The sequence below is a fragment of the Pseudopodoces humilis genome, chromosome 5, assembly GCF_049639895.1.
Source record: "Pseudopodoces humilis isolate 2021_Gansu_Grassland_sample_001 chromosome 5, ASM4963989v1, whole genome shotgun sequence".
In the NCBI taxonomy this organism is placed as follows: Eukaryota; Metazoa; Chordata; class Aves; order Passeriformes; family Paridae; genus Pseudopodoces; species Pseudopodoces humilis.
In genome coordinates, this window is record NC_142204.1 from 23,328,753 (window position 1) to 23,347,270 (window position 18,518).

The 18,518-nt window shown below is 47.8% G+C and overlaps 2 protein-coding genes across 13 annotated transcripts; one reads left to right on the forward strand and one right to left on the reverse strand.

Annotated features, from left to right (window-relative positions):
• Nucleotides 1-16: 16 nt before the first annotated feature.
• GALR3 (galanin receptor 3) lies at nt 17-5,287 on the forward strand. 7 transcript variants are annotated; one of them, XM_088055017.1, is made up of 5 exons: nt 856-1,192; nt 1,723-1,800; nt 2,417-2,528; nt 2,667-2,788; nt 3,364-5,287. In XM_088055017.1, the coding sequence occupies exons 3-5, from the start codon at nt 2,439-2,441 to the stop codon at nt 4,253-4,255; spliced, it is 1,104 nt and encodes a 367-aa protein (XP_087911143.1). In that variant the 5' UTR covers nt 856-1,192; nt 1,723-1,800; nt 2,417-2,438; the 3' UTR covers nt 4,256-5,287. The 7 variants fall into 7 exon arrangements, with proteins under 7 accessions (XP_087911139.1, XP_087911143.1, XP_005527657.2 ...); XM_005527600.3 differs by having other exon boundaries at nt 857-1,192; nt 2,412-2,788; XM_088055014.1 differs by having other exon boundaries at nt 858-1,192; nt 2,417-2,788.
• On the reverse strand, nt 3,511-18,466 carry ANKRD54 (ankyrin repeat domain 54). Of its 6 annotated transcripts, none has more exons than XR_015772484.1 (10): nt 18,185-18,466; nt 17,793-17,840; nt 13,312-13,410; nt 12,808-12,879; nt 12,351-12,398; nt 12,108-12,232; nt 11,122-11,229; nt 10,390-10,460; nt 5,295-5,410; nt 3,511-3,644 (listed from the first exon to the last, which is right to left on the reverse strand). XR_015772484.1 is itself a non-coding variant. In XM_088055021.1 (10 exons), the coding sequence occupies exons 1-10, from the start codon at nt 18,462-18,464 to the stop codon at nt 5,391-5,393; spliced, it is 930 nt and encodes a 309-aa protein (XP_087911147.1). In that variant the 5' UTR covers nt 18,465-18,466; the 3' UTR covers nt 5,315-5,390. The 6 variants fall into 6 exon arrangements, 5 of the variants coding, with proteins under 5 accessions (XP_087911147.1, XP_087911146.1, XP_087911149.1 ...); XM_088055021.1 differs by lacking the exon at nt 3,511-3,644 and adding an exon at nt 5,499-5,557 and having other exon boundaries at nt 5,315-5,410; XM_088055020.1 differs by lacking the exons at nt 3,511-3,644; nt 5,295-5,410 and adding an exon at nt 5,417-5,557.
• Between the last annotated feature and the right edge of the window lie 52 nt (nt 18,467-18,518).

Here is an 18,518-nt window from a genome sequence, read left to right on the forward strand (position 1 = left end):
CTTCCCCTTTTCCCTGGTTACAGCGACTGATAGGGAGCTGGCGGGGACACCTCGCTCCTTCCCACCAGAGGGGCAGGTGGGGGGGAAAAGCTGCATGGTCCCTCCTGCCTCTGAGCCAATGGGGATAATTTGGGCTGCTGTGGAGGGGAGCAGGCCAGCCACCTCCTTTTCCACTTCCTTCTCCATCATTAGAAGAGGTACCCACAACCTTCTCAGTGAAGGGAAGCTGGTGTCCTTTAAGTCTTGCTGAGAAAGGATCACTGAGCTGCACCTGGAAGTCCTCAGGGCACAGGTCCTGTCACCAGGATGGACATGGCAGCAGAGTGGCAGGGAGGGAGGGCTGCGTGGGTCACTGTCCTCTCCTGGCACATCAGCCAGCCCCCATGTGTCCCAGGCAGCTGTGATGGAGCTGGACCTCTCTGGAGGTGGCCATCCTGGAGGTCTTGGCCTCCCTCCCATACTGCAGTACCGGTGGAGCGGACACCTGGACTGGATGGAATCCAAAACCTGCTTTCTCCTCCTTCCCCAGGCCAGACATTGTGGGAGAGGCTCAATCTGTTCAGTGTTACTAACAATTAATTAATAACAGCTAGTAACAGCAATTAATTGCTCATCCCCCAGAGGGTTTAGGACCCTATATTTTGGGGATAGGGTAGGGATGAGGCTCACAATGGTGGGATATTTACATTCCCCCGAGGTGTTGGACAACACATCCTGAACACCCAGTATCCAGAGATGGCTGCTAAGGTCCAAGGGGCCCTTTCCCTCTCCATCCTCCCTTTTCCACCAGAGAGTAGTGAGCTTTCTCTCTTGCCCCCCCCCCCCCCCCCTTCTCTGCAGGAGGAGCAGGGAGCAGCTGAGCCTGCAGGAAAGCTGGGCAGAGAGGAGTTAACTCCAAACCCAACCTCAGGGAGAGGGGAAAAAAAACAACAGAGAACTATGGATCAGCAGCAAGAGCAGAGGGAGGGAAAAGGGGGAGTCAGAGAGAGAGGAGAGGAGCTCCAGAAGGAGAGAGAGCAGAGCTGGTGGCGAGCAGGGGGAGACAGCAGAGCATCAGGCAGGAGTGACTGGGATGATCGAGCTGCCCAGATAAACTCTTCTATGGTATGCATCCTCCTGCTACCACTGCGTGGGCTGGACTGGAGGTCTCCCCCTGAGCAAGTGGCAAAGCTGCAGGCTCTTCCTCAAAAAGGTGAGTGCCAGCTTCCAAAGCTGAAAGGCAGTTTCAGGCTCCCTGAGCAGAGACACCCTGGTACATTATGCATGCCCAGAAGGAGACAGGGCTCCTCTGCTTTAGTGAGGAGATCCCATGGGGCCAGATGGATAAGCTGGAGGGTAGCTATCAGTAGGGCAGAGTGGACCAAAGACAGAGGCAGGGACAGTCTCTTGGTGTGGTACACAGAGCAGCTGGGAAGCAGAAGTGGCGTGAGCTGAGGGATGCGGGAGCATGGCGCGGAGGAGGTTGCATGACCCAAAAACAAGTTAATTGCTTGTCAACGGTAGCTAGATAACAGTGTCTTTCCTTCCTTGTTTTTGCTCAGAGAAGGACAATTTGTTCTGATGATAGCACAACAAGGGGAAGGTTTATTTGGAGATAGGCTGCTGGTGTTCCCTGCCTGAGCAGTGTTACTCAGGGCTGGAGTAAGTTTTGCAGCAAATCACAATACCTTGAGCTGTGATAACAACAGGCTCCTTCACAGTGATCATGTTGTTGTATTTCAGGTGGCTCCAGGGTCTCCTCCACATCCTCACCTACCTGCTACCATCCAGCCCTTGACTACTTCTCAGCATCAAGAAAAGGTGCGTTTAGTTTCCTCTCCTCTGTGGAGTGTAATTACTGCACAGGGAGCAAGGAGCAGCCAGCTCCAGGGTGGAGGTGGTCTCAGCTTAAGGAGTTCCCTTGGGGTGGGAATGTGTTGGGCTGCTGTGGGGTGTGATCCAGGTGCTAGGTCCCTGCTGCTGGAGGTGACACAGCCCTGGGCTGAGTGTGCTGGGACCACTTGCAGCCCATGGGAACCTCCTACCCCATGGCCCTGTGGCCAAACCCTGTTGAACACCAGCCAGGGTTTAGACTCCCCAAGGCAAGCAATCCCAAGGGGTTTAGCAGCTTTGGGAATGTAGGAGGAACGTGTGTGAGGCCAGGGGGCAGGGCAGGAGGGATCCTTTGGGGCACTGGGAGCACAGGAGATGTTCTGATGGCAATGTGAATCCAGGCAGGAGAAAGAGGCTTCAGCTCTGCTCAAGCCAGGCAGATGTATGCTGACTGACCACAGCAGCATTCTTTCCAGTGATGTCATGAGGATCTTGGTGGCATCATTTAACCAGCTGGTTGGGATTGGCATCTCTGGGAGCAATGTGAGAGTCAAAGGCTGAAGTCAGGCATCTTGGGGCCTATTATCCCTTTCTCCCAGTGCAGGTCCCTGCAGTCTGACAGGAAGATGCCAGGGGCATTGAACATCTCTTCTGACAGCCCAGAGCTACGAGCAGCAGGGATTATTGTGCCCATCATCTTCTCCCTCATCTTCCTTGTGGGTACTGTGGGAAATGGGCTAGTGCTGGCTGTGCTGCTGTGGAATGGCCAAGTCAAGTACTCCACCACCAACCTCTTCATCCTCAACCTGGCTGTGGCTGACCTGTTCTTCATCATCTGCTGTGTCCCTTTCCAGGCCACCATTTACACCCTGGATGGGTGGCTCTTTGGGGCCTTTGCCTGCAAGGCTGTGCATTTCCTGATCTACCTCACCATGTATGCCAGCAGCTTTACCCTGGCTGCTGTCTCTGTTGATAGGTAAATGTCCCCAGCCCTTTGAGTTCTGCAGTTCAGGGACACTGTGTTTGCTGCTCTTGGGCTAAGGGTGGGAGAAAGGCTGCTACTTACCCTGTTGGGTGTCCTGTAAGAAGCAGGTCAGGTCTCCCCAAAGGTCTGGCCAGCAGAGCCAGTGTCCCCAGCTCCCCATGCCGTCCCCCTCTACCAAGCCAAGCTCTCAGCCTAATTAATGTGCTCACTTGGGGAGGAGGGGAGTCTACTTTGCATGAGCAAGAACAGCAAAACGCCCATGGGCAGCAACACAACTCAGAAGAAACAGGAGAGTCCTGCTCCTATCCTTCTCTTACCTGGTTCAAGAGATACACTGCTTGCCCTTCCTGAGCTAGTGCAGCAGAGTGGATGATAGAGATCCCAGACCCAATGTCGGAATGACCCCGATATTTTTGTGAATTCACTGTAACCCTCACTCACAAAAAGGTTTGGGAGGGAAGAGATGGGTGGCTGCAGGGGAAGGGGTACACAGATGGCAGCTCCACAGGGCAGGAGAAATACCTCATCCTCACTTGTGTTTTGTCTCTCCTTCTCCTCCTTGCCAGGTACTTGGCCATTCGCTATCCACTGAAGTCCCGGGATCTCCGCACGTCCCGAAATGCGGGAGTGGCCATTGTGGTAATCTGGTCACTGTCGCTGCTCTTCGCAGGGCCTTACCTCAGTTACTACCAGATAATCCATTACCACGGTGTGCCCATCTGTGTCCCCGTCTGGGAGGACCAGCGCCGAAAGGTTCTGGACATCCTCACGTTTGTATTTGGATACCTGCTGCCTGTGACCGTGGTGAGCCTGGCATACACTAGGACCATCAAGTTCTTGTGGACTTCTGTAGACCCCATAGAAAGAATCTCAGAGTCTCGGAAAGCCAAGAGTAAGGTCACCAAGATGATTGTCACAGTGGCCATCCTGTTCTGCCTCTGCTGGCTGCCCCACCACCTGGTCATCCTCTGCTTCTGGTTTGGCCACTTTCCCTTCAATCGGGCCACTTACGCTTTCCGCCTGGCTTCCCACTGCCTTTCCTACACCAACTCCTGCCTCAACCCCATTGTCTATGCCCTCATCTCCAAGCATTTCCGCAAGCGTTTCAAGCAGGCCTTCACCTGCCTCTTCTTCCAGAACAAGATCAGGAAAAAGAAGAAGAGAGTTGGAAGGAAAGCTCGTATGGTCAGTGTGGGAAGAGGTTTTGCCAACAGGGCAGGAGCTTTCTATGGAGGCAACACTGAGGTGACCCAAGTCCCAGAGAACAGCAAGAAGAGGGACCATGAAGATGCCAGTCGTGCCAGAGCAGGGACTCGGCAGGTACAAGATGCCATAGTCTCTGTTCAGAAGGAAGTACTGGAGGAGGAAATTTTGGCAACAGCTGGCCATTCCCTCGATGTGACCCCTCTAAGAGGAACTGCTGGACAAGACAAAGAAGAAGCCTTAGAAAAGGGCTAGACGGGAAAGTCTCCATTTGCATCACATTTTCTGACCACATCAGAGTGGTTTTGCTTTCCTCCAGGATCATCATGCCCACGCCTTATCCCCACTGAGATGGTTTTATGTTGGCAGTGAGAGATGAGCTCATTCAGACCCATTAAACTGAGTTCAAGTCCCCCAGAACTCCTCAAACGCCTCCTCTATGATCCTGTAGCCATGTCTGAGACCTGCCATTATCCCATCTCAACATTCACAGTAAACTTTAAGTGGCTACAACAGCTCTCCTTTTCTCTGATTAAGAATGGCGTTTTATTAGTGCTGTGTGGATCCTTAAAATATAACTCTTAACATGTGGCAGATCTGCACCTATAATTCTTTAAGAGAAGGTGAAAGATGGGAAGCTCAGGAAAAAGTGTTTAGGGAAAGCTGTGACATTGTGGGACACCCAGACTTCCACACTGAAGCTGGGAAACAATTACAGGTTGTCATGGCACTTGTAGGTATCCTGAGCCCTGCATGGACTACAAAATCCTCTGATGTCCTCACTTGTATGTATGTATGTATGGTGCTGGAAATTGTGTCAAAAATAAAGGGGTTTTGGCCCCAGCCAGTGCTGTAGGCATTGTCCTGGGTGACATCAGGCAGCTTGCAGAGCTGTGATGTGCATGAGCAGAGCCACGATCTCCTCCTTATTTATCTTCTTTTTCTGTTCCCTACTTCTGTTTGCGTAAATCTTTCCTTTTTGTTTTGTCCTGCCCACTCTCAATTCCCAGGTGACATGGTATTTCTAACGCTCCCTGAAGCTGTTGTATGCCTTGCTGGAGCTCAGCTCCAAGGACATCCCTTTTTCTGTGCAGAGGCTAACTGAAGAGGAAGGCCAACAGTGCTGGGAATTAGTTTTCTTTTTTCGTTCAAGTGCTTGATGTTGCTTTCTGCACTTTGAGCCTCCCTTGCCTCTATCCCTGTTCCTGATTTTTCCACCTCTCTCCTTTCCTGGCAGCTGCCACTCCTCTACGGCAGATGTCTTTCAGAAATGTGTCCAGTGTGCCTTACCCACCTTCCCAGGAACACCGAGTTCTGCAGCCACTCTCTGCACGTGATGCCATGGCTGCTGGCCAGCTCACATGGCCTCATCATTTCTTTAGGTGAAGATTCATTCCACAGCCCAAAGCACTGGATGGAGAAGGGAACAGCAGTCAGGAACAATGGCACAGCTGGATGCTGCCTGCTTTTGCCTAGAAACAGCTGGGCTGTTGCTCACCCCTGAACCTGCTCCTCCTGGTCCCAGCTTGCAATAGGAGATCAGATGAGGACTGACTGCTGCACATGGGGGTGAAACACAAAAGAAATAGGACAGAGAGGTCAGGGAAGTTCTTGGGGAGAAGGTGCATTTAGCATGGCAAGTGGCTGCAAACCCTGGGCCTCTTCACTAAGCTCTGCCTGGTGCTAAGCCCCAGTTTTGGGGAGCACATGAGCAGGAAGGGCAGGTGCTGAGCCTGGGATGGGAAGGCTCTGGAGCCAGAAGCAAATTCCTGTCTATCCAGTAACAGTGTACATGCTTCAACTGGTTTCTCCGCTCAGAAGCAGAGGTGAAGCAAGATGTCACATCCTTGATATAAGTCAGGTTTAATTAAAACTGAAGGAGTTTGATTGCTGCTTTCCACGCAGCCTTCCCTCCAGACTGATTGGCATTCTGCAGTCTCTGCTCCCAGCTTCTTGCCTTAATTAATGACTCTTTTCTCTTATTTTCTATCCTACTTTTCATTTCTCAGGCTGACAAGCTCATATTTAACCCTGCAGGGGCTGGTTTGCCCACATCAATGCAGTGCTGCTGTTGCAAGATCTGGAATAGGATAGATGAAATGGGAGAGGTGTGAACAGGTCAGAGCTTTGCATCTAGTGGCAAGCACTAGCTCTTCTCTGTAGAGTAACTTGGTCCTGCCAACTGTGTGCTGATTCTGATGTCTGGCATCTCCCTGGCAAGTGTGACATGAGCCTGACATCATTGGGAGGTGTCAGACCCAAGTGCCAAGAAGCTCATCCTGCTAACTCCATGTGCAAATCTGGCAGCCCTGGGAATTCTGGTTATTTGCTTTTGGGTTTAGCTGCTGGTTGCTAATCTATGACCAGCCTTAGCAGGCTGCCAGCTGATTATTTTAATTTTTCCACGTGCTCTCTTCGCTGCTCAGAGATTTCATTAAAAACCCCAGAGGAACACTGTTTGCCATACCTCCTTTATCATCTTCCTAATCAAAACTTGCTGATTCCTCCACCTAGTCACCCCATGGGCCCTGGCCTGGGGCTGCTCCCCAAGGCTGGCCAAGGTGCAATGCATGAAGAAGGCATCTTTCTGTATCTTTCAGTGATGGAAGAGATCTTTGCTCACAGAGTGAGCAAAGGAAGCAGATGAAAGGGTGAGAAGTTTGCCCTAAAGATGCTTCATGGGGCTTCCTTAGCAGCACAGATAATTGCTGTGCTGGATTTGAAGTCTGCTAGAAAGGCAAAGGTGGAAGAAATAAATGAGTTTAGCTGTTGGAGATTAATTATTTCAGCTGCTGAACAGCTGAACAAATTCTTGATGTTCACACACAGTGCAGAGTGTGCTTTGCATTTGATTGAGTGGGTGAAGAGGCTGCTCCAGTGAAAGGTCATTTGCTTAGTAACATGCATGCAGCTTTGCTGGGAGGCCTTGTTGGGACTGTTGCTTCTGCTATGGCTCCTCTGTGAGACACAAGCAGGCTCTCAGCTGTTCACTTGCTTGAGGCAGATCCTCAGTCTGGCTGGTTTTGGCTGCATCCTACAGTGCAGCAGCAGCCTCAGAGCCAGGGAGGTTGCTGCTGGGTTCAATGGCTGGAAATACAGCAGATCACATGCTCTGAATTAGGAGGGGAAGCAGAGTGTATTTGAAGGTCAGGTAGTGATGAGAGGGAACCAAAGCCTAAAGTCCCAGTTGATGTCCCAGTCCTGAGTACAGGGACTAATCATTGCTCATGAAAGGATCTGGGGGTGCATTTGATGGTGTAGGACAAAGAAAATGGTAAGTTTGGACTGATTTCAATGGCAAAATAAATAGCAGAGGGAAACTTCTCATTCTCCATTACTGCAGCAGACACCTTTGGGAGATGCAGAAAACTGCCACCAACCTCATGGGTTGTGCAGGGAAATCTGGCACAGGGAGCAAGGCCAGAGAAAAGCTGCTGGGAGAAGCTGAAGCCTCTAGGCTAGAAGCACAAAGAAAACCAGGCAGTATTAGTCAGTCAACAGCTCTCAACACAGTGGAAAGCCATGTTTCTTCCTTCTCTGGAACAGCTTCTTTCCTGCCCAGCACCTAACTCTCATTCTGGGTACAGCTGCTGAGCATGACAGGGTAGTTAAAGCTCTGGGTATGACTGGCTGATGGAAAGAAATCTAAAACTTTTCTCCATCCAGTGCCAAACATGTGATATGGCTCAGGGCAGCCCACAGCTTCAAGCCCTGAGGCAGGAAAGCAGAACTGACTGTGGTTTATTCATAGAATACAATTCCTGCATGATACATTTTTTTCCCCCACTGAAAACCAGATGTGCTTTTCTCTTTCTTACCTGGTGTTACTGCTAAAGCAGTGGCAAAACTTCCTATAGCCATTTGTTTTTTTATTGCCTCTCCTAGCACTGTGGAAGCAGTGCTGCAAAAGAAGCAAGACAACTGCTCCTGGCTGGCTGCAGCACCCCCATCTTTCCCCTCTGTCAGGAGCTGTTAAGATAAAACCCAGCACCAGGCAAGACAAAAGCCTGAAGAGCTGTGGACAGCATCACGTGTGCTGAGGCTAAAAGCTTCACTCTGAGTTTCAGCTAGATGTGTTCCTGGGTTTGAGGTAAGCTTCTAAGAAGTGTCTACTTAGAGACATCAGCAACTGAAGTAACTGCAGGGATAAAGAGCATTTTAGCCACGTGCTCTTCAGGCACCTTAATGGTCTCCTCAGCAACAAGGCTGCTGAGGGCAGAAGCACTGGCAACTGAGTGTATGTGGACAAGACTGGGTTGTTTAGACAGGAAGAAACAAGTTCAGTAAAGACTGGGCATGAAGGTCACCTGCTGGAAGTTCTCTGTCCTGCCCAGATGTCCCTCCCTATTCCCTCATCCTCTTGTTGTCTCTTCACAGCACAGCCATTTTTTTTGGCATGGGGCAAGGCATGATTTCTGCCACTGGGCAAGGCTGCTTTTCCTCTCTACAAAATATCTTCTGGCTTGAAGCACTCCTGCTGGGATTCTCTTTCCTCTGTTTGTACAGTTTCACAGCAACTACCTAGATTTTAAATTTGGATTTATTGGCTGTGGAAGTCAGGATCAAAAAAAGGTCAGCCAGCAACCCCGTACTTCGATCTTCAAACAGAGTGGTGTTTGAACTCAAACAACTTTGTGTTGTCACTTCTGATTTGAGGACCAGGTATGAGAGTAGTGGTTAGTCCAGTGCTGTGCAGTGGGGCCTGGAACACATGTAAAGAAAGAGGAATGGGCTGCTCTGAAAAAAAGAACTTGGCTGAGGAGTTGTAAAGGGCTGACAGGATTTTATTGTAATTGAAAATACAAAAAGGTCATATCGTCTCCCACCCTCTTGGCATCCTTCCCATCTAGCACATTATAATGACGTATCAATATGCACAGTGACAGCTCCAGCTCAGCCATGAGACTGCTGCTCCCAGCTCTGTCCTCCAGCAGCCCACAGATGAACCCATCTAAAAGCCATGCCTATTTCTGGTATCTCAGGTTTGAGCAGAGATCCACTTAGCCTCTTCCTGGACAAGAGGCAGATATCACAGCACATGCTGACCTAAAGATCTCTGAAGAATGCTCTGAACTGTGGCTGCTGGATATTTAAGCTGAGTCCTAATAATAAACTCTTTCAAACCAGCAACTCCCAAGCTGTGGGATAGATATGGCTACCATGATGTGGTACACAGGTGGGAACTCGGATTACTATTGGCATGTTCCTGCCACCCTGTTACTGTTGGTGCCCTATCAACAAGATTTCCTGGATCCCTGCTCCACAACAAAGCAACCTAAATCTTCACTGCTAACCACAGTGGGCATAAGCGAGAGAGCAGCAAGAGCATTTCCCTGCATCTTTCACAGCTGCATCACTTCAGGCTCCCAGCATAAGCCATAATTCATTTCTCACACTACACTTAAGGTTCTCCTGTCACAACTGGACCTCTTGCCTGAGACTGCCAGTAACAGGAAACACAAAAGTTTAGCAAACTTTTTTAAAAAAAAGTTTTAAGTTTTAGCAAAAAAAAACTATGGTGGGTTTTTTTTTTTCAAGATGTAGATGTCTGACTAGAACTGCGTTAAGACTGTCACCCTCCAATCCTTATTCTCGCATGATGGCAGCTCAGACCTGCAGCTCAGACCTGCTTATTTTTTGCAAGAGTTAAACTGCAATATTAAAGCACTAAATTGCAGCAGACTTAAAAAATGTGTTCAGTGAAAGGTGTTACTCTAGCCATGAAAAACTTTGTATCCCACTTGTAACCAGACATATTCTCTGCCCTCTGACAGCAGACTCTGGGGAAGGTGAGGATTTAAGCCTCAGTGCACCTTTCTTAAGGCAAAATGTTTGCTCAGCTTCAAGCGTGCAGAATTAAATGTGTGTTCTTCTCATAGCACAAAGCCTTCTGCTGTTCAAGGCATTCACTTTCTCCCTCATGCAGTTTTGCAGTATGGAGGTAGTAAAAGGTGCCTGTTCCAAGCATTTCCATGATGCTGGCCAGCTGCTGAGTGCACTAGTCAGGGCTGATGGCATGGCTGCACATGGCATTGGTCACTGCCTACACTGAACTGACATACTTGGGAGAAGGCAAAATATCTCTGGAAAGGATACCCTATTCATTGTCAGCCCAACTGGTAAAAAGTAGAGCAGCTCTTTTATCCCAAAGTCACAGCTGCAGCATTCTTGTCTGTTGCCTTTGTTATGCAAAGCCTGCTGCCTTCCCGTGGGGCAGCTTGTGGCAGCACCAACAGGAACAGCCTGAGCACCACTGGAGAGTCAGTCTGGCAGGAACGGCTGCTGGCAGCAATGTTTAGCCAGCAATCTGGTGAGCAAACTTCAGCTTCCTTTTCTTCTCTCTAAGGCTTCTCCTGCTACTTCAGGAAGATGATTTGGCAGCCCATTACCTGTTGTCCATCTTCTGCATCTGCAGGCTGAGTGACGTGAAGCTGGCCAGGAGATCTGTAACCTCATCCACCTGACAGAAGAATACAGATGGCCATCAGGGAGGGAAATGCAGCTGTGCAGCCAGCCACCACCACAGAAGAAACCCCCATGCAGCAGGGACTACCCTTGCACTAGAATGCACACAGTAATGCCTGTGCTGAGCTTATACTAGGACAGGATCTTTTTGGTGCCAAGAACCATGCAGAAGGGCTACTGTCCTCATGATCAAACAAGACAATGTGAGCGTCTCCCCATTCTTCAGGAGGTGATGCTTGACCTCCACTCTGTGTGATTTAGACAGTCCTTAAAATACAAGCATGCTGCTACATTACCCAAAACTCTAAAAATGGTGTCAGGGCTGTTTCCTCTAAGCCTATTTCTAGGGGCCAGTCTTTTGTAGGAAAAAAACCCAGGCCCTGCAACCCTGTGTGGTTGTGCTGATCCTAGCCTTAAACTGACTGTGCCCTCAACCCATCTGATTGTCAGCTTCCCTGCTGCTTGGCACTGTGATGATTTCTGCACTTTGAATTTTCACCTAAAGGAGTACCATGAGTCATCATGTAACTTGCCCACTCGACCCAATGTGAGCAATAACCATGTCTTCAATGTCCCACTGCTCACGCAATTGCATTCTCCTAAATGCAGGAGTCCCAACGCAAGGGGGTGAGTCAGAGTAGCTCAACGCTGCCTACCTGCTCCTTTGTGCTAGTCATCTGTAGCCTGGAGCAGAGGTCATCCAGCTGTTCCTTTTGCTCATGCCTCCCCAGACGGTCCAGGTATTCCCGCAACATCTGGATAATCTGAAACAAAACAGGCATAAGAGGCAAACATCAGAGAGCTGCACCATACTGGGGTGTTTTTACAGGAAAAATTAAATTGCAATTAAATTGCCAAGCACCCAGCCTTGAAGCTGCAGCACATGGCAGAGTACATGATCCTCTGCAGAGCAGAGACAAACCCAGGAGAAGCAACTACATGGCACTAATGGCAGCATCAGCATCCAGTGAGTCACCAGAGGCATTCACCAGTCACAGATGGACTAGTTGAGATCCTTGTGCCTGGTTAAGAACAGGGAAGAGAGACAAGCCCAGCTGAAGGTCTAGCCCTGGAAGCACACAACTTTTCTTTATGGCTAGTTAGCTTCCCTCACTGAGAGCAGCAGGGACTTCTAATTCCAGCAGGATCTGCTTATGCACAGAGGACAAAAATCCTTGTGTCTCTGTGGCTCCTGAAGTGAGGCCCACACCCCATGCATTTGCAGGCCCAGGAGTGCTTTCCTATTCCATGCCTCCACATACTGGAGCAGGGTAGACTGTGCTAGGAATACAGAGCATGTGTACACCACAGCTACAGCCTCGTGCTGTGGTCTCTCTCCTGCCACAAGGCATCTGTCTTACATCATGGTTGAAGAGAATGCTCCATACAGCTCAAGAGTTCAGATACTCAATGCATCCTTAGCTTACCAGAGCTCCCTTCCAAGGGAGGCCCTGGAAAAAAATTAATTAGAGGCTGGGACAAAGGAAGGTCTCTGAAAACAGAAGTCGAACTCTTCCCACAGCAGTTCAGAGGACAGACAGACATTTAAGTGCAGTTACTACAGACAGACATTTAAATAAAGGGTGCAGGAGGCTGCCAGGAGCTGCACCACCTTACCAGAACATGGGACTGTTTCTTTTACCTGCTTCACTTCAAGGCGTACAGCCTCCAGGCTGTGGGAGAATCCTTCCTGCAGGATATTCAGCTTTGATTTAGCAAGGTGCAGTGGGGTTCTGCCAGCTCGATCCAAGGCATCAACTCTGGCCCCTGCAAGATGCACAAGCAGAGACAGTGAGGTCTGCCATCAGGATTTGGTGTCCTTGGGAAGTATCAACAGGGCAGGAAGGATTATAACAGGCTGTAACTGTTATAGAGAAAATGTTACCTCCGCGCAGTAGGGTGGTGATGACAGGAACGTGGTTCGTGCAGGCAGCTGGGAAGGGAAAACACAGAACACACAACTCAGAGGTACAAACAAAAATGAGTTTCTGCTCAAACAGAGAACTTGCTGCTTCCCAAAGGGCTTCTTTGCCAGGGGAAAGAGGAACGGTCCAAATGCTAAGGTAACCTCCCACTCAAGCCTGAGTACTCTATCTGGAACAGATCTTGCACTCCTTGGGGCTGGCAGAGGGAGGGAAATCAATTTTCTCAAACCTTTTCTTTGATTCTAAATCTTTGTGAGGAGTGAATCTAATGAAATGCAAAGAGTCCCTCCTAGGTCCTTAAATTTGGGGATGCATTCTGTGAGACACAGGCAAGAGGAAGGTGGAGAAGAAAAGGAACAGTAAGGAGGTTCGCACCTCACTTCTCTGCATGCAAAGCTCATCTGTGTGGGCACTTACCCAAGTGTAAGGGAGTATTGCCCAGCCCATCTCTCTGGTTTGGGTCAGCCCCATGGTCCAGAAGCAGTTGGACTAGAAACAAGGAAACAGAGCCACATCAATCCCTTCCCCCACAGGTCAGGCCCACACGGGTCACAGGTCCATGTGGCACCACCAGGCTGCCTCATGGGGGCTTCTGTTCAGCTCATCGGCTTCCTTACTGAGACAGGGACAGGGGTTTGCACAGCATTGCAGAAGGACCCAGCACAAAGCCATGAAGTGCCAATGCTCCTGGGCTCCCTGATGCAAAGGACTGGGAGGAAGGACACCCTCTAGAACAGCCCTAGAACTGGGAGGCCCTGCTCCCCCTCCAGCAGGCAGACACGGCAAGCCCTAGGGCCAGAACTGGCAACTTTGACATAAAAGGAACAGAAACAACTCTGACAAGTGCTGAATCAAAATAAAGAGCGCTCTTCAAAATCCCTGCCCCAGAGAGTCGGAAGACAGAACTCCCCCCCCACTCACCGATGTGATCGTTGCCATTGCAGGAGGCAAAGTGCAGGGCTGTCCGGCCTTTGTCGTCCGCAGCACAGGGGTCCGTTCCGTCCTCCAAGAGTTGCTGCACTGACAGAACCAAGGAGAAGAAAGCAGGTGAGCTGAAGGGGCACCTGATCAGAGAGGGGGAATGCTATCTGCTCTTTTGGGGGATAGATACATGTACTATCAGCTGCTAAGCCATCTGGACTTGAAACAGTACCCTAGCTCAGCAGAACCAGCCTAAGCAGCATAACCTCCACCCTCTGATTCAGCCTTCACCACCTTCCACATGTTGCCATAAAAGATAAGCCAACAGCTCTAACGGCTAAACATCCACCTAGCCAAATTTTCAAGCTCCAAGGACAATCAGCAGCACATACCTAGAGAAGAATACTAAAGGATAGAAATGACATGGGGCTAACTCTTGGTTTTAGTCAGCTGCATCTCCGGCACTTCCCAAGCTAGAATTAGCATGCTGTCCTTACTACCCCTCCACAGGCTTTCCCTGTGGATTTACATGGTCATTTTATGCACTTGTGTAAACTTTTGACATCAACATGGACCCGTGGTCAGAAGTTTCACAGTGTAACCACAGGTAGTGAGAAAAGTCACCTCTTCACACCTGTTTTGACCATGCCCCTTCCTAACCAATGGTGACTGCAGTTTGGGAAGCGGGCAGGGAAATGCACTGACCTGCCAAGAGCCGAGCAAAGAGATCTTTGAAAGATCTTGGAAAGGGTGGAAAGATTAGGGGAATAAAAATAGCACCTACAGAAACATGTGTTAGGGGCAACTGTAAGGGCTGTTACTCCTGTTGTTTTGAGATCATTCTGATATATTATCTGGTGTGTAAAACAGAGCTGATTCCATAGCTGTTAAAAATGCTGACAGGTTCACTATATTTTGAGATCTTTAAACAGCAGATTTTTAAAATTTTTTTTAAACAGATTCTACAATAATCAAGACTGTTTCAGGCCACTGAAAGTCAGCATTTGTGTCAGCTTCCAGAAAGTGAGTTATAAACACCTTTGAATTTCATCTTGTACACATCCTACTTCAAAGTGTGGTACAGAACTGAAAGGAACACCTAAAAAGATGGAAGTGGCATTAACATGGAATGTTTGGTACTTGAGAATAAAGACAGGAAGACTGACAGTGCCCCAGTGAGAACCATTAATAACTTTAGCTAACCAAAATAACTTTAGCTACTCTTCCCCTGAACCAAGTAGGAATGACATAACCTTTCCACTCAGTGCCACCACAGGAAACAGCAAAGATATTTACTTGTTGATGAAAAATAAATTAATCATAGCACACTTCCTCAAGCTGCAGAGTAAACAAAACAAAAGGATTGTAAACACAGGAACCTGTCTATCAAATCCAAGGTGGATTGAAACCAAGACTTCCATAAAACTGCATTCTTTCCTCTTCCTGTTGGAAACAATGTAACTTTTAAATAATTTTAGTTAGTGGCTTTAATTAACTTTGAAATTAAGTGCTTTAATTAATCATTATATATACATATATATATATATATATATATAAATTAATTATAAATAGTATGTGATTCTTACATTATTCTTAGCCAGTATTTAGCAAAGTTGTCATAACATACTTTTGTAAGAACACACAGCTTGGAAAAACTACTGAAACTTTAACTTTTGATAAACTAACTCTGATAGGCTTCAATGAACAAAACCAGAGAAAGATGTATGGTTGAGGTTGGACATCTGGAATGTAGAATTTATGGACGACAAGGACTTTGCAGAAACCAGAATATAAGGAAGGGGCTAACAAAGATTCAGTATATGTGTTGGAAAGTCCCTACCAGAGGAAAAAAGATACTAAAAATATGGACCAACTAGCAAGAGAAGTGAGAAATCAATAGCCCATAGAGGACAGAAAACTAATTAATAAAAGAGAATTATGTCATTTATAGCCAATGAACGTTAATTTCGTTGTTTGCAAGGAAGTGTAAGTAAAGAAGTTTTACATCTGTGTCTGAGTGGAGGCCAGAATTTTGTGAGCCACATAAATCCCTCCTGGTCAACAACAAAATAACATCTCACACACTAACATTAAAAAGAAAGTGTTAAAGGGTTTATTTACCCCAACAATTTCGGAGGATTTACTCAACAATTTACTGCTGACCCAGGTGAGATAACACATTTGATGTTCCACAGACTTACAGGATCAAGGAGTTTGGTGCAAACTGAAAGACTTTTTTTCAGGGAAATTTTTCAATCCTCTGATCCAGGTAAGTTCAAGGCAAAAACCTCAGGGAGTCTCTTAAGACAATACTGAAGGTTTAAAAAAGTATGCCTAATCATAAGCTTGCACTCTCTAGCATAACACAATTAAGAAAGTGACGATATAATTGGCTATTTTCTATTAAAAGTAAGTGTAAAACTCTATAAGCGAATATAAATGGAATTGTGTTTGAGCCCCACTGCCTAATTGGAAAACTGTAACTGTAAAACTATGTAAGTGACTATCAAAAGGTGTGGTTTGAGTCTTCACCCTCTGTTTTGCCCACAAATTAGTCAGACACAGCGCTGCTTGCACAAAGAGCCACGTTGTGGAAGGGCTCTGCTCAGATAATTTTGTGCTTATTAAAGCCTATGGCATTTGTCAGTACTGGAAAATGTGAGCATGTGGTGATGTGTGTTGTAAGTACAAATTAAGTTTGTATGAAAATTCATTTGCTGTAAGAGCGTTGAAGCCATTCTATGTTTACTGTGAATTTTAGGGCATTTCGTGTGTACTAAATGCTTGATTTTCAGTAATGTAAATTGTTAAATTTTTGACTTTGACTTTGCTCAGAGCTCTCTCTTTGGCCTTAGCACAGCGGCTGCTACTGCGTCAGTGACTGGAATTGTATTTGTGTGCACAGAGCGCTCTCTCGTGGCGGTTTTAGTGATTGCTGGAAGTTTTATTTACTGTGGGTTTTCGTTTTCCTTCTCGAACCAGGGAAGAGGGGGAATATCCAAAAGTTCACATTTAGGTTGTATTTTGCAGCACTGCAAAGAATTTAAAAGCGATTCTTTAACTTGGACACAGTTAATAGAATATTGTATTCTCTGGTGGCCAGATTATCTATTAGATATTCAAGAAAAATGGCTAGTTCATGGTATTTTACACCAAAATGGTATTTTAAAGTTGATGTTATATTGCCAAAATAAAGAGAAATTGAATGACATACCATACATAGTACCTCAAGCAGTCGTGAGACAAGTAGTCAAAGATAAACACAGAGAAACATACTGGGGAACAGAAGCTATTAGCAATAACTTGAAACATTAAGTAATAGTGTAAAAATACCACAAATCAAAAGTGCAGTCAATAATCATAAAATATGTTCGCAAAACAATCCACAGCCCTACAAAAGACTACAAAAAGAGGAAACTGTCTTGGAGTTTATAGGCAAATAGATTTTTCTGAGTTACCTTGACAACAGAGTTCTTGATACCTATTGGTTATAGCTGACACATTTTTTGGATACAAAAATGTGTATATTCCATATGTTTGGGAACAAAGCAAAAGAAGTTACCAAGAGATTGTTAAAAGAGATAATACCCTGACTTGGAATTTCATTTGGAATGAATGATTTTTGATATCTTAAAACAAGACACAAGCAAAATTTTTGCATTTTAATGTCTTAAGTTTTGCTAGATACTCAGTGATTTAAGTGGAAGTAATCTTAAAGGAAAATTAAGATCACTTCCAATGGGGGGAATTGTTGGAAATGTCAGAACTTATTATTAATTTTAGTTAATTGTTCCGATTACCTTTTAAGTCAATAGTTTAGCCATAGACAATAAATAATTTAAAAATATGAATAGGGTGTTATTCTTCCATTACTCTTAGCCAGCATCTAGCAAAGTTCAGTTATTTTTGTACGAACACAGATTGCAAAAACTACTAAAGCTTTAAGTTTTGGTAAACTAACTGATATGCTTCGATTAACAAAGCCTGAGAGAGATGTAGTGTTGAGGCTGGACATCAGGAAAGCAGAATTTATGGACCACAAGGGCATTTTGCAGAAACCAGAAAGTAGGAGTCCAGCTCTGACCGTGGTTTAATCTACTGGGTTATGCTGCCTCATCATACAGGGTATGGCTTAGATAATCCTAACTTTTCCGTCTAAATCAAAGCATTATTCTCTTGCTGCTAACAACTGGGCAAAAGAGCATACCAAACCAGCTGGGACAACGCAGTGCTGATTTAGCTCCAGGCAGATGGAAAACTAACACTATGAACCAGGTGCAGTAAAAAGTGAACACAATAACCAGCCCCACTCTGCTCAGAGAACAAATCCAGACTTTAAAAAAGCATTTTCTAGATCTGAAGCATGTAAAGCATCCTGTCCACAAACTATCTGCACCCACTTCCTCCTCTCCTAAAGCAAGAGCCTTTGGTATACAGCTCTTCCAAGAAGAGGTCCCAAATGGGACTGAGGGAAGCCTTACCTGTGTCCAAATCATTGCTATTGGCAGCTTCACGCAGCCTTTTCAGAGCTATGGAGAAAAGAAAGCAATTATAGACAGCACGGAGGAAAAAGGCACGTTTCCCTACTGAAACATTCCATCCCGGTGCTCGAGTGCGGGGCCAAATCACGCTAAAACTCCAGAGAATGGGAAGCAGATCGAGGCACCAGGTAGCAATCGTTCTCCTCGTCTCCTCCCGCCGCCGGCCGCGGGTCCGCCCTCTCCTGACGGGCACCCTCCCCTGGCAGCACCGGGGTGCCTTCCCCAGCCGCCCACCGAACAGAGCCCACCTCCCTCCCGAAGCCCCGTGCGGGGCCGGCCGAGGGAGGGGCTGTTCCGGAGCGGAGCAGCGGCCCCGCGCGCCCGCCGCTCACCGTGGGCCTCCTTGCCCGTCGGCCCCCGCCGACGGTGGAGGCGGGCGGCCCTGCGGAGGCGGCGGGCCGGGATCTTGCCCGCGGGCTCCTCCCGCTGCCACAGGACGTGCAGGTAACCGAGGGGTGCGCCCGGTCCCAGTGGCGGTAGCGCGATGTGCGGCTGTGGCTCTGGCTCTGGCTCTGGCTCTGACTCCGGCTGCGGCTCCGGTCCTGGTCCTGGTCCTGGTCCCGGTTCCGGCCCCGCGCCGGGCGCCCCGTCAGCCCCACCGCCGCCCTCCATCCCGTCACGGCCCGGGCCGGAGAGGGGCGGGGCGTCACCATAGCAACGGGGCGG